The sequence below is a fragment of the Scleropages formosus genome, chromosome 2 (genome assembly GCF_900964775.1).
Source record: "Scleropages formosus chromosome 2, fSclFor1.1, whole genome shotgun sequence".
In the NCBI taxonomy this organism is placed as follows: Eukaryota; Metazoa; Chordata; class Actinopteri; order Osteoglossiformes; family Osteoglossidae; genus Scleropages; species Scleropages formosus.
Genome location: NC_041807.1, coordinates 9,344,157 through 9,358,288, shown reverse-complemented (window position 1 = coordinate 9,358,288; position 14,132 = coordinate 9,344,157). Strand labels below are relative to the sequence as shown.

The 14,132-nt window shown below is 45.1% G+C and overlaps 1 protein-coding gene across 7 annotated transcripts in view; it reads left to right on the top strand.

The window, feature by feature from the left end:
- Nucleotides 1–14,132, top strand: part of LOC108940348 (transcription factor SOX-6-like) — a 163,451-nt gene that overhangs the window by 99,321 nt on the left and 49,998 nt on the right. For all 7 annotated transcript variants that reach the window (XM_018762459.2, XM_018762503.2, XM_018762486.2 and 4 more), the window contains 2 exons: nt 833–1,005; nt 3,123–3,191. In XM_018762459.2, coding sequence (XP_018617975.1) covers nt 833–1,005; nt 3,123–3,191 — 242 coding nt within the window. The remainder of the gene's footprint in view (nt 1–832; nt 1,006–3,122; nt 3,192–14,132) is intronic.

Below are 14,132 nucleotides of genomic sequence, written 5' to 3'. Positions count from 1 at the left end.
CTGTCCAGATGGTCAGAGCAATTGGCTGGGAGTGGGCTGTGCTGGACTGGGGATGCTTGCCTGGAAGTAGAACGAGTCCTCATGGTGTCCAGAGGTGTTGGGCAACGTTTCCATTCGTATGACGACACGGCGGTTTTCTGTGTCGTGGGTGGGGCAACGGAGGGGGGATATTTGGTTTTATGATGGTGAAACAAGAAGAGGGGCAAGAGGAAGACCCAGAATGGTGCTGTGTGACTGCATCATACACTGTCACATGCACCCTTTAAAGTGAGGAATGGAATGATTCCTCTTCATACATATTACAAAGTTGGTTGTGAATTTTCCACAATTATCTTATAAGTTAGTGGGTGGCATATTGGTTAGAGCTGCTGCCTGGTATTTGAAGGGCCGAAGTTTGAATCCCTTGTACTTTCCATGAATTGATACGGTAAAAATTTCCCAGGTGTTTAAAGGGGTAAATCAGTGCAAGTACCTTAGTGTACAAAAATAACATGGTTGTTTTGGAGAAAAGTATGAAATAAATTAATATATTGTCTTGGAAAGCTTAAACCAGTTACTCTGGCAATAAATATTACAGTTATACACCGCAGTATTGCATTATTTCATTGGTTATTCCTTGTAATAAGTGAAAAGCAAAGATGTAAAGTGAAGGGGAAATATCTGCCCAAGACGCTAGGAAGGATAAGGAGTGTGTGGTTCCTGCTCCCCTTTTACTGGGCTATATCAGTATATCAGTCAGATGATGGGAGGCAGCAGTAGCGAGGCACCTCAATCGGTAATTGTAGGTGTTCCTCCAACCATGTGTCTCTCACTGCTTCCCGTCCCCCGACAGGCACCCCTGAGAGCCTCGCGGAGAAGGAGCGCCAGCTCTCTACCATGATCACCCAGCTGATCGGCCTGCGCGAGCAGCTCCTGGCCGCCCACGATGAGCAGAAGAAGCTTGCCGCCTCGCAGATGGAGAAGCAGCGGCAGCAGATGGAGTTGGCTAGGCAGCAGCAGGAGCAGGTGAGCAGAGGAGGGAGGAGAGGCCGACCCGTACCGCCTGTACCGCGCTCCGCTTCTCTTCCTGTCTCTTTCCTCCCTCTCAGTCACGCACCCCTCACCCCAGCTCTATAACATCTTTAATTGCCATGTTTTTTGTTCCAAAGTGAAATGTTAAAGTAAATGTCTTATGTAATACTCGAGACAAATTCTGAACTCAGCTTAATAAATAAACGAAAGACAAATGTTATTTGTAGAAATACCACAATGAGAAAAAAGACAGAAATAGAGATTTAACTTAATAAAATCATTGCAAAGAATAATAAGATTTATACGGTGTTATTAGTGTTTCAATTTTTATTGTATTTTTAAATGAAGTTTCATTAATTTTCATAACCTTCATATTTCTGCTGGTTGTCAAAGAGAATATGCTTCTAGAAAATTCTCAACGTGAACAATACATACAGCGATTTAAAAACAGGTTCAAACAAAAGTTTAAATTCCTAACATTCAAAAGGACCACACTTAATGTTATTCTAACTCTGACAGGCAGCTTTACATTTCTGCTTTAATTAGTTGTTTCATCATTATGGTGATTTAAATTAAATGCTTCCTTCAATATCATTATCCTATAAATCTTGTAATTAAATGTACATTATAACAAACCTTGCACTAAACCAGCAGCATATATCAAACAAATGAAGCATATTGAACAAATCTACAAATTAACACAGTCTTTGAACTGTATTTATGTCTCCGAACGAGTGAGGAAAAGATGCATCCGGCACTCAAATGTTTTTTATTGCTAACCCTCTTAATTGCAATTTAATAACTCGACGGGACAGAATGAGCCAGTGTCGTTACGGGGAAATGAAATCAAACTGGCGTCGCGCGTCCCAGATTAATGTGCACTTTTAAAGGAAGTGACATCATTATTAGGGTTATTCCTTTTGGCTAAACGACTTTATGGGAAGCGAAATATGTGGCATGCTCAGATTACTTGATTGCACATATTTAATGTGCTTTAATATTTGCGCACGTGTGTTTGTGCCAGTATAGACTTACCCTTAATGAAAAAGGAGATGGTATAACATGGTAAAGAAAGGGAAAAATTAGAATAGTCGCAGAGTCGGAATGTCACTTAACCATCCAGACATGACACAGTAATTAACTGTTGACACTCCTGAAGAAGGCAGCACAAATTAATCCTGACACATTTGCAGACGAGTGATATCTTACAGCGAACACTTTGTAATTATTCTTGAAAATGAAAATTAAATGACACTTAAAACTAGGTTGTCATGCTCGGTGAAGCGAGCGCGCTGTCGGAGGAGCCTGCTTGAAACGACTGAGGGCGGCCCCTACCCCCTTTTGTCTGCCGACTGGGGGGGTATAACCCCCTAAAACCTGTCCCTCGCCGTTGTGTCAGTCACCCCGGCTGCAAACACGTCGATCCCCCTCATCTACACCCCCGGCCATTGGGGGTCTACTGTGGTTCGAGTGCTGGGACTGCGCTCCCATTGCTGTTAATCCCTCTCTGCTACTTTCTGTGCGACCCAATAGAGTCGTCTTTGTCGGCCGTTTCCTCTTACGGCTCGCACTCCGTCCCCAGCAGCTCGACCTGAAAGGAAGGGCCACTTCGCCACTCGTTTGGAACCCCCGAGACCGCTGGGAATTTGACCTCATGCAAAGCAGGGCGCTCGCGATACACCCCGAGACCTCATGTTCCCTGCACTCGTTCCTACATCGCACTGCTCATATTCATATTTTAGTCATTTATTGCACAACAGGTTTGACCCCCACATTTTTTTTTTTTTTTAAAGATCAAACTTTTCTTTCCCTCGGAGCAAAATGCAGAGCCACACCCTTTTTTTTTTTTTTTAGGACGTGCCTGAAAACGGCATTTTTTTTACATTCTGCTGAGAGCTCGTGTTAAAGAAATTTGATTTGATTTTAGTCTTGCATATTAAATGTGGATTTATTTTTAAAAGCCTAGGTTTCACACCTGTTACGTGCATAAAATTTCGATGGATGTTAGCGCGACGTGTTTGTGTATGTGTGTGTGTTCCGAACCAGCAGTATTTTCGCTCATTGTGGGATCGCTCCCCCGCCCCCACTCCTCATCCCATGTCTCACCCCAGATCGCCAGACAGCAACAACAGCTCCTGCAGCAGCAACACAAGATCAACCTTCTCCAGCAGCAGATTCAGGTCAGCTTCACCAAGGTCACCTGTCGGACCGAGCACGCAAGCACGCACGCACGCACGCACGCACGCAGCCTGATGAGTGAGGTTTCACTTCCAACAGTTGGTGTCCACTCCAAAAAATTACAAATATTGAATTGCGATACTTAAGTTAGGATTCTCTCCTTTGCACGTGCAGTCATTCCCTTCTGCCACCGCTGCACAGGTTGCCTGATAATTAGATATTCATAATTAGGAGGGGAGTAATTAGCGCATCCTATTGAAAAAAGGAAAGGCGCGGCAGCCACCGCGCGAGGCGTGCTTACGCACTAGCGAGAAAAAAGGCATGGAGGCCTCGGACATGAATGGATGCGGTAAATGCCTGTTGAAGGGCTCCTTCACGGCCCGGGTGCGAGGTTATTCAACCCTGTGGGGCTTCTGCCTGTAAAGGAGAAGCAAAGAAAACATCAGTGTGTTCTCTAATAAAATTAGGGCTTTGTCGCAACTCCTCTGTATTGACATAAATACATTAATCCTGGTTTTGACAAATATTTGTTCATTTTCTTAAGCACATATTGAATGTTTTTTTTCAGAAAGGCGCATCGGTGAGGGCCCGTGCACTATGTTTGTTCTAGCATTTTGCTTGAAGGCCGCACTGGAGTAGCGAGTGTGTACATATTCCCGGTCATTTTAGTGCCCCTTTTTTTTAATTTTTTTTCTGTTTTATTTCAACGTGGACTGTGTTCTCAGATGAAATAATTATAGAAATTGAGAAATGCAGTTTGCTTAGCGGGGAGCGCGGATGTTCTCGGGACGGGAGAAATGAGGAGAGTTCACAGATCTGGATGGTCGAATGTGGTGAGGAAGAGAGGAAGTAGTAGCCTGGGGAGGGTTGGGAGGTCTGTGTGCGGATGGCGCGGTTGATACATGATGGTGCGTCAAGGTTGGTATCTCGGGCCAGAAACCACCCAGGCTGCGCGCTCGGGATGCGGTCACCGCGGTCAGGGCGGTTCCCTAAACCTGAGCGTGTACCAAAGTTGTGAGCCCTCGCACGGCCCGTGCCAGCACTGTTTGAACCCTCCCCGCCCCCGCAGGCAGGGAGACGGGTACGGAGCGCTCTAGCCCACGAGGGTGTCTCCTCCTGCCTTTACTCCTTGGCTCTGCTCCTCCAGGCCGCCTCTCCTTCCTCCCGTCAACTCGGCTCCCGGCTCCGTCCCGAGGTTCTGCAGGAGGATAAACACTCAGTTTGTCACTGTGGCTGCCACCCGCAGCATCAGCACAATTGAAACAGACTCTTTCTCCTCTGAAATAAGACCGCGGTGAATATCAGGCAGAAAACCCCTTTTTTGATCCATTGCGTTGAGGGTTTTTCTCTTACGCGGTCGAGGTTCCAAGCTCTGTTGCTGGGACCGTTTCGACGGAACGCCTGTCTGGCAACACGTGGGCCCTGTTGGAGCTGTCCCCCCAATCCCTCACACCCTTGCCACAGGCCTCCCCACGTCCCTCTGATGTGCCCGGGCTCACCAAACTCGGCTGATTTACACGCCCCCGTGGACAGCGGTGTGATTTAGCGCTGCCCCGTAAAACTTCTTTCAAGTGCCACTTTCCAGAAGAACCAGGGTCCCATATCTGCCCCCTGTGGCAGCCCGGGAGCATGAGAGGGTGGATGATTGGTGTATGCATGTGTGCGTGTGTGTGTGTGTGTGTGTGTGTGTGTGTGTGTGTGGCGCCTTACTGCGGTTAATTGTGTCGTCTTACGGCCTCAGTATTGCCGGTTTACGTCCCTGGAGGTATGCTGCTGGTGGACTCTTGAGCGAGGCACTAAAGCTGAATTATGTCAGCAGAGATATTCAGTTGTTCAAATGGTTCGAGTGTGGAACCCAAATGAGTCTCGTAGCACTTGGTTTCTCCTAAATGAAATGTGGAGCCTCTCTGGCGGTACACTTTGCCATGGCTGCAGATGTGCCCTAGGCAGAGAAAAGGCTGAACGTCGCTGGGTACAGCGCACTAGTGGTCCTCTGGCTTCATGAAGATCTATTCATTGAGATGCCCCCCTTCCTCGCCCCCACTTAAAGACACAGTCAGACATGTTTCCTCCATCTGTTCCATTTGAGACACCGAGTTTGAATTTGTCACCGCACGCTAATCTGGATGTCTGCACTTGAGGCTTAAGCCCTCCTCAAACCGCTCAAGAAAACGTTCCTCTGGTTGTTTTAAAACTTGGAAATCCTAGTTTTTTTTTTCCCCCCGTCAGACTGTCAGAATGTAATAATATTCTGATCACATTAAACATGGCTATTATAGATGTTTGAGCTCACAGCACAAATTTGTGTTATTACTCATGTTATTACTTTGTGAGTTATCACAAATCGCGACCTACTTTCTTGTTTGTGCGACGCGCTTGAAAACTCAGACGCAGAGATATGCAAAGCCGAGAGTTTGTGTATGATATTTAAAACAAAGTTTTACATCGTAGTTATTCTTATGCATTAAAATTTTAAGGGTTGAATATTCCTCTGTGTTTATATATATATTACTGTGAAATGGCCATTATGTGGCCCTATTAAAACAATTTTAAAAGGAAAGCTTCTTGTATGGACATATTAATTTGTCCATCTGTGTGCTTACTGTCCTCTATAAATAAAATTCTTTTAGTGAAATTTCAGTTTTTTTTCCTTTTTTGCAATTTGCAATTTGATAAATATGCCGAATAAAGTACATTTAAACATTCTGAGCTTTTCCCCTCATGTTATGTATTGTATCTGTTTTTTTCTGACATATTGCAAAAATGTAAATTTATTTAAACCATTACAATGTACAGATTATTTTCTGTTTTTCCATCGTGTTAATGCACAGTACAAGCCTTACAGCATGAACCGTTTTAGTACCTTTTACATGAACATTTCCTGTTTCATATTTTGCTGTCATGTCCACTTTCCTGATCTGAGATTACAATGAACAGTTTTTCATGACATATAAAACAATCATTTGTGCGGTTGGTGTGCTGTTGCTTTGAGAGTGACTGTGAATGTGACTGATCAGTGTTTCCAATACATGGTGTCTGCATCTCTTTCGGCCAAAATTCAGGCAGAGCACTCGAAAGCCACACTTTCAGTTTTCAAAAGCATTTATAACTCAATGAATGGCGCACGGCCTTTAAATCGCCTCAACTGCTTTTGATGACTTTTTTTTTGAAGAGGCCGAGTGTTTATTCAAGTTTGTTCTACAAAACTGTACTGTCAGTTCACACAGAAAATCAGCTGATGCTGAGATAAGTTCACTTTTTGCGTTACTTTTAAAAGCAGCTCATGGAGTTTTATGTACAACTCAGCAATATAAACTTTAAAAAAGGTGTTAATAAAGAGCAAAGCTGATTTTTTTCATAAAGGCTTGTGTATGCTTTGCGGTATCCTTTAAGGGAAAAATTAAATTTCACCCTTATTTTAATTATTTTTTTTTTTCATACGGGCTGGATTGCTGTTTAAATATAATACTTATAAATCTTTTTCTTCCAGAATACAAACTCACTTTCATAATTAAATAATTTGGACAGGGGCATTTTATGACAAAACATGTTAGCGGGTACTTACTGTGTGCATTGCACCGTAATATACAGCACTAGTACTCTTTTTCTAATGAGAGCGTCCTGTTTAAAACAAAAAAGACGAGAGAAAAAAGGCCACTCATTTTAATAAACAACAGCTTTGAGTTCATTAAGACTCCAAACAAGCAGTTTGCGTTCGCGAGGCTGAGGGGCACAAACAGCGCAGGGTCTGGATCCGGTTTCTCAGCCATGCACGCTCTCGGTTCGATGTCTCAAACAGGGGCCTGGGAGCGCTTTCCGTGCCGCTACTGTTTTGGCTAGCGTCACCCCCCCCCTTGTCTCCGTTATTGATGATGTAACTGATCACATCTGTGGGAGCTATAAAGTGGACGGAGCGAGGCCCAAATAAAACCACCGGGACGGTAACCTGACACCCCCGCCTGCTTGCAACTGCGCGCTTGGGGTCTCTTTGAAAGATCGCGGAGGGCCGCCGCAGTCTGGAACACAGCGCCATCCAATTTAAGGGACCCCCTCTTTGAAAGGCGTTTATTCTCCCCTCCCTTTTCATCCTTTCTCGTGCAGTCGAATTCGGGATGGGCGGGCGGAGGATTGAGTCTTTGTCCTCCGGGATTACAATGTCACTTGTTTTAAAATGCCAGATGTTTTGATTACTGTGTTAGCAGCTTATCAGAAGTTTAAGCTCATGGGCTTTCCTCTTCCCTTTCTTATCCCTCAGCTGCTTCTTCTTGTAGAATTTTGTACGGCATGTAACTAATTCCCATCCAGGGAGGGGATTACTGTTGTGTGATTCAAGCATGAACTTAAAACACCATTAGGGGCTGAAAGGGAGGCTTCTGACAATTAAAAGCAAATGTTGAAGTAAATCTGATCTGCAGCAGAAAAGAAGGGTTCCTTACATAAGAGTGGTGCGCAAAGCCGGCCAAACGGGACCACACAAAGCCATTGACTTCTGCAGAAGAGAAAAATAGCCACTGAGCGGGACCCTGCCTCCTCACCCCGATAAGATGTCTGTTCAACCGCTGCACCTAACGTTTTCTTTCTGTGTTGTTTTTGAATTTATCATTTTCCTCCGATCCTCGTAAGCCCGGCTTTTTGTAGCTCTGGACAAGTCAGACTCCTTCATATGGCTTTTCCCATAACGGAAGATCTGGAGACAGGGCAGCATATGTTACCAACACGAGCAGCAGTCTATGAAATGAGCTACGAGTTAATAAAATGATCCTGTGGTGGTGCCGGCCAAATGTTAGCACACATGTTTCAAAGAGTGATTTTTCAACAGGCTTATAATTTGGCAGCCTTTCCGGGTGCAGGAGCTGATGAATGAAGATTAGTCTAATGAGGCTGGGCTGTAGTACTTATACAGTCTGTGCATTTCACTTTCCACTGTAGCAAAATTTGTGTGCTGGATTAATATTTGCTCAAACTGTTTTTTTTTTTTTTTTTTTTAACTGTCTTCTGATTCTCTGTGTAGGTGCCATAGTGCTACTTCTCCGCCTTTGACAGTGCCTCAAATCAAAACACAGTGTAATAATATGTAAATTATGACATGATTTTACATCACGAGTGTTATAACCTTCAGCAGGGATTACCTTGCAATTGAATGTTCAAGGTTTGCACTAGTACCCTTCATCAGGGTTGGAGGTTGATAAAATAAAAATTGTAGAGCGGCATAAACAGGTAACTCATTATAAGTAGCTTAGTGTACGGACCTCACGGTGTAAGTCACCTCGAACTAAGGTATCAGATATACATAGGTTATCGATATGGATTGCAGCTGCTGTCCTGGTAGCATAGTAAGTCTCGGTCTCACCTCTAGCCCATCTGAGGGTTTATCGGAGCAGTGTGGTATGACTGTAGGGGACAGGGCCACTGCTAAGGCCGAGGGGAATTGTGATGCTAGCGGTAGGATCCCAGCGAGGTCTCTGGTTATGCACCCCTTCTCTTAACTCAGGGCCTCCCGCAGAATGACGAAGCGTGGCAGAAGCCCTGCTGCAGCCCACACCTTCACATGATAGAGATGGAGGCGGAGCAACATTGCCTAGAGACACATTGATAGAGTAAACATTTCCCGAAAGGTTAGTCTGAAGCAGGGCTCTAAGTGCACAGCGGAGCAGCAAGACAGGAGCCCTCAACTGCCACCCAGAGTAAACAGCGGATGCCTTTAATCAGAGGCTGCGCCTCCACAAATTACCCTCCCGTGATGATGACCTGATTGTGCCTTCACCTTTTAGCTAACGAGCTTTTCTTCTATTAGTCGTAGTATTGTAATTACACCGATGCTCCGTTGCCTCGCTCATGTCGCTGGAATTGAGCCCTGTCTGATTAGATATTCTCCTGTACTGGTAATTCTGAATTGCTTTATTGATTCAGTGGAGCACCGTGGCAAAGCGCTTCGAGCAGGGAGCGGTGTGCCACAAACAGTGGATCGCATTCCAGCGTCCGTCTGATGGCTCACCATATTTTGCCGCACACGAAGGCGTTGTGCGCTAGCATGCGTTAGCATATGCCAGCGTTTTTCATTTACTTATTTCTTTTTATTGACAGTAATAATTTAAGAACAGAGCCAGACCATGGGCTTTTGATTCTGCATAAGTATCCATTGATGGATGTGCTGATTTATTCTTCCTTGAGAGTCGCTGGCAAGCGCGGGGTGGAGAGGGGGGAGGACGGGTGTTCAGCTTTAGCGCTGGCCCTAAACACACAGTGTTCGCACAAGCATGGTTCTATTTATCAAATCCAGATCTGCTTTTCTTCTACCCGCTGTGCATCCCCCAGCCCCTCTAGCCCCCAGTCGCCCAACCAGACAGCATCCGCTCTGCCTTAACTAATCCCAGACAGGAGGTAGCGTCAAACCGCCTTGTATGTAACATATTTACGTCTCTTTGCGTCCGCTCTGTGTCTATGGTGGCACTGCAGCTCAGTCTTTTCATCTTTACGCAAGGCAATCCCCAATATTGCTTTATTTTGAGATATTGACTATACAGGTCAAACTTATAACTTCAGTGCAAGAGATATTATTGCACAAAAGAGTGATGTGGAAAAGGGTCTTAGGCTTTACATGGAAGTGCAGAGTTTAAAACCATATGGTTTTTGCTGGTGTGAATGCCTGGGGGGACTTACAAAAGTTAAACATTTCACCAATTAAACATGCAGTTTAATTAGACGGAGGAAAGCCCTCCAACACCAGACAGATGTGGCTTGTATTGGCAGAACAACACGGAAATGGTGCGTGCACATGTATGTTTGCGTCTATGCGTATGAAGAGGGCGGCCACTGAGATGACTGACTGGCATGCGGCATATTAGGACTCGTGCCCTGTGTTTCTGGGAAAGACTCCATCACTGTGGTCAAGCGGTCAATAAAGAATGAATGAGTTTTTAGCACTTTATCTTATTGTGGCTCAGTGATTCATAATTCTTTCTTGTGTCCACTTGTATTTTTAGCAGCTTGCATCCTGTCCGTTTACAACCCTTTACTCCTGTCGTTCAGGGAAAGTTTTATGGGTAAAGTCAGTTCTACTCAGTGTCAGGCCCTCTACTAATTACACGCAAGGTCCTTGAGCTTGCATGTTGGTTTTCCAGTAACGGCATCTCTCCCCGTTCACTTCACTGGAATGTTGATTAAACATCGAGTCCTGAAATTAAGGTGTCATTTTAGCAGCAGAGTTTTGTGCAGGTGATCCAGTTCTGCTCCTTTGCCGACATCTTCACGTCGATAAGGCTACCTCTATTATTCTGCACCGACTGAAAGTGCATTCCACGTTACTATTGCCCCCTCCCTGCACGCAGCGGAGACAAACCCCTTTGGGTGGCATTTGCCAAGGCCATGCTCTTCTAAAAGGTGGTACTTATTTGTCTCTAGGGCACACCCACACTTGACCTCCCCAGCCTGGGCAACTCCATTGATGAGAAGGGGGCAGATCCTTGCAAACACAGGCCACTCTGCCCCACCCAGGTTAATTACTTAAAACCATTTCTTGCATGGCTATGTGACTCACAGAGATTGCAAAAACAAACCCCTTAGTATTTCATCAGCTGCCCACAAGCAATCGACCATTCCATTTGAATTACACGATTACCACGATATACCATAATTAAATCCAGTATTTTGTTCCATGTGCTTGATGCATAACATCAAAATGAGGATTATTTTGTTGATTGACTGTAACTGATGACGACAAAGATATGCCCACAGGATGATGATTAAAAAAAAAAAACTGCAGACCTTCCATGGTTAACTATGAAGTCATTTTCTGTCAGAAATATCCTGAAGAGGTCCTGAACATATCATTAATGTTTTGGAACAAATCTGTTATTAAAGGGTATGTGTCCAAAATTGGGCAATCTGCTCCACTCCTTACAAACAGGAAGTACTCAGTGAGAGAAGAAAAAAGTTTCATTTTTAAACAGAGCAGGCTATTTTAAACGTAAGAATTGGTGTTATTGGCGTGAAGTGGTCTTGTGACTCACCAGTGACCTCACCAGCTGCTCCGCGCGGCCCCTCCCACCACTGGAACGCCGTCCAATGAAGAGGCTCGGTTTGTGCCGGACGCCACATACAGGAAAGCAGTGACCCGACTCATTAGCCCTTTGATTTAATATATTGACACTTGGGTACAAATAATTCCGTTTAGTGGCTACGGCTGGGGGGAGGGATCAATTTAATTAGTTATAAAATGTGAGTTCTTGTCAGGAGCCAGGAAAAATGCTGACGTTAAATAAAGTGGGACACAACTGGAACAATAAAACTATCGGGCCACAGTTAAAACTTAATGATGCACAAAAATGGCTTAATAGATACAACCTCAGCAATGGATGTGATGGTTCGGAAATTAAGCTAAGTGGATGAACGGTATGCTGCAGTGTTGCCGGTTTGCTTAAACAAATCCATAAATAATGGACATAAACAGGAGCTCCGTTTCCAGGGTTTGATGCCTTAGCCGTGGAACGGTAACGATCCCGGTACGGATCCTGTCTGACATTGGCACTGCTCTCACTGTTAGCGTGGGTTAACGGTCCGGATGTAGCGCCGCGCTGCACTGGCCGCAAATGAGACAGTTGGCAGTTTACCGCGTTTGGAATACACCTCTCCAACCCCCTATCGTGATCGGACAGACTTGCTAACACTTAGCCCTGTGTCTAGCGCATGCTGCTATAGCCGAGTAGCATATGTTAGCTGCACAAGATACCCTTCTCCACTTTGAGCCTGCGGTAGCCATGCGGTACCGCCGCTTGTACAATGACAGCCTTGTGGCCAACAGGTACCGGCGACGTATGTATCTGTTGTGTCAGTATGAGAACGCAGACAAACACAGGTCAATTATTAATGTTAATGACGCTGCCTTGTGTATCGTTCCCATAATTAACGGCGGGGCAGCAGGTTCCAGCCCCCTGTGCAGTTCGGCTGCATCAATTAAGAGGCTGCGGTTCTTCGGAAAAGGCCGCTGCGCAAGCAGCCGCCGCGGGGGAAGTCACACCTGAGTCTCTGTCATTAATTAGGTACCTGAGGGGATCACGCAACAAGCTCAGGGGGCTGCCGAGAATCTGGAACCTGCTCCTCGGCTCGCGCCGCAAACAGAAGTAATTAACCAAATGGAAAATCAGTTGAGCTTTTGTGCAGTTAATTGCGCATTCAGAAAACTGCTCGTCTCTGCCTGTATTATATGAGCGTACTTGTTAATATATAATATAATGCCGACACATCCCCCATCATTCTGTGATATCGTATAAAGAAGAGATTGAAGTGCATGGACTACAGTGCATCTGCCTATAGCCCACCAGTGGCTGGGGGGGCGCTATGCTTGACTCTCATTGTATCGCTTGTTTGTTTCAGACTGTGGATCCAACTGGGTTCCTCCCGCCCACTCGACCCCGTGTGTTTTCTCCGCTAACGTTGAGCAAACTGTTTTGTCTTTGTGCCGCCTTTCCGTTGGCCCAGGTCCGCTCTGTGGCCGGCCCCGGTTGGGGGGGGGGGAGTCTGGCCAGCCGGCAGGGAGGGGGCCCGTGTTTTCTTAGGGCTCGGGTGGCAAAGCAAAGCATTCAGCCCAAGGCGGCCCAAAAAAGAGAGCCTTTTTGTTTTCAGGGCGGAGGAGAGTCCAAGCATTCCCCAAGGGGCACAATGAATGGGCCGTTTTGTCCCAAATCGTTTTTTTCCATAGACACGGGTTTACTTTTTTTGTACCAACCCCCCCACCGTAAGTCACCCTACCCGACGCTGGGCGCCCTTACCATCCGAGGGGGTTTTGGAGTTCCAACTCACTTCTGCGCCCACAGTGTCACTCCTCATAACAAGTCCACTTTCTTTGCGCTCCGACACAGGGACCGCTGTTGTCTCCCACTGTCCTGGCAGCTGGGGGGCCTTTCTGCCGCTGATGTTCCGTCTCTCTGTGGACGACAGGAAGAGGGGGATGTGCTGGTCCGGTGCCCCAAGCTTCATTGCAGACAATGCCCTTATTACCTTATGGCTGGCCTCCTTTAAGTGGTCTACTTTGCCACTGAACACGTAGAAGGTTATCAATGAAGCATCTGGGAACCCCCATTCCGACCGCGTTGCCATTTTAGCTTGTAAGACAATTTGGAAAAAGTCTCAATGAATAAATTAACAACCTTTACAAATTAGGCTTGCGGCAGAAACGTTTCACCTGTTGATTTGCATTGTTCATACAGGTTAACTGCTTAAGAAAGCTTTTTTTGTCTACCCTACACAAAGAGCCACTGGGAACCAAAGCCAAATTCCCTGTATGTGTGTGCATACTTGGCCAAATAAATTGGATTCTGACCCTGATTCTGAAATAAATTGGTAAAAGACAAACTGCATATCTGAAGTGAAAAATCTAGCGAAAACTAAAATGGTCAGATTAAAGGTGTTTTTTTTTTTTATTTTAGGCACACTTAATATTTATTTAACTGAGACTTTTGCCCAATGTAAGTATCTTGCTGAAGGCTACTACACTAGGAGGTGGGACTGAAGCCCAGGTTTTTTTATTGCAAAGCAATGGCTCTAAGCAGTGCTTCATGCAAGTGTGTTTGGTGGATGTTTAGATTTCAGCAACAGATGTTCAGTCATTGTTCATCAACTATAATAATAAAAACAGTTTACTCTTTTTAGTTTAGTGTTCAGATTTAAGTTACTTTTTTATGTAATTGAATGTACTGTATATTTTAAAAGTGGCAATTCACAGCAAATTTCAATAAATGTACAAATGCATGTATTACAGTTATGTATTTGTGGAAGTTGTGTACGTAACATAGAATGGATGACAGAGCAAATCAGATCCATGAAGAAACATTGCAGACAGACACACAGTTCCTTGCACCTCCTTGCAGAGCCCCTTTGATGTGGTAATCCTGCAGTAACAGGTAAAGAACTTGATGCGTCGTCCTTGGACTCAAATTCATTACCAT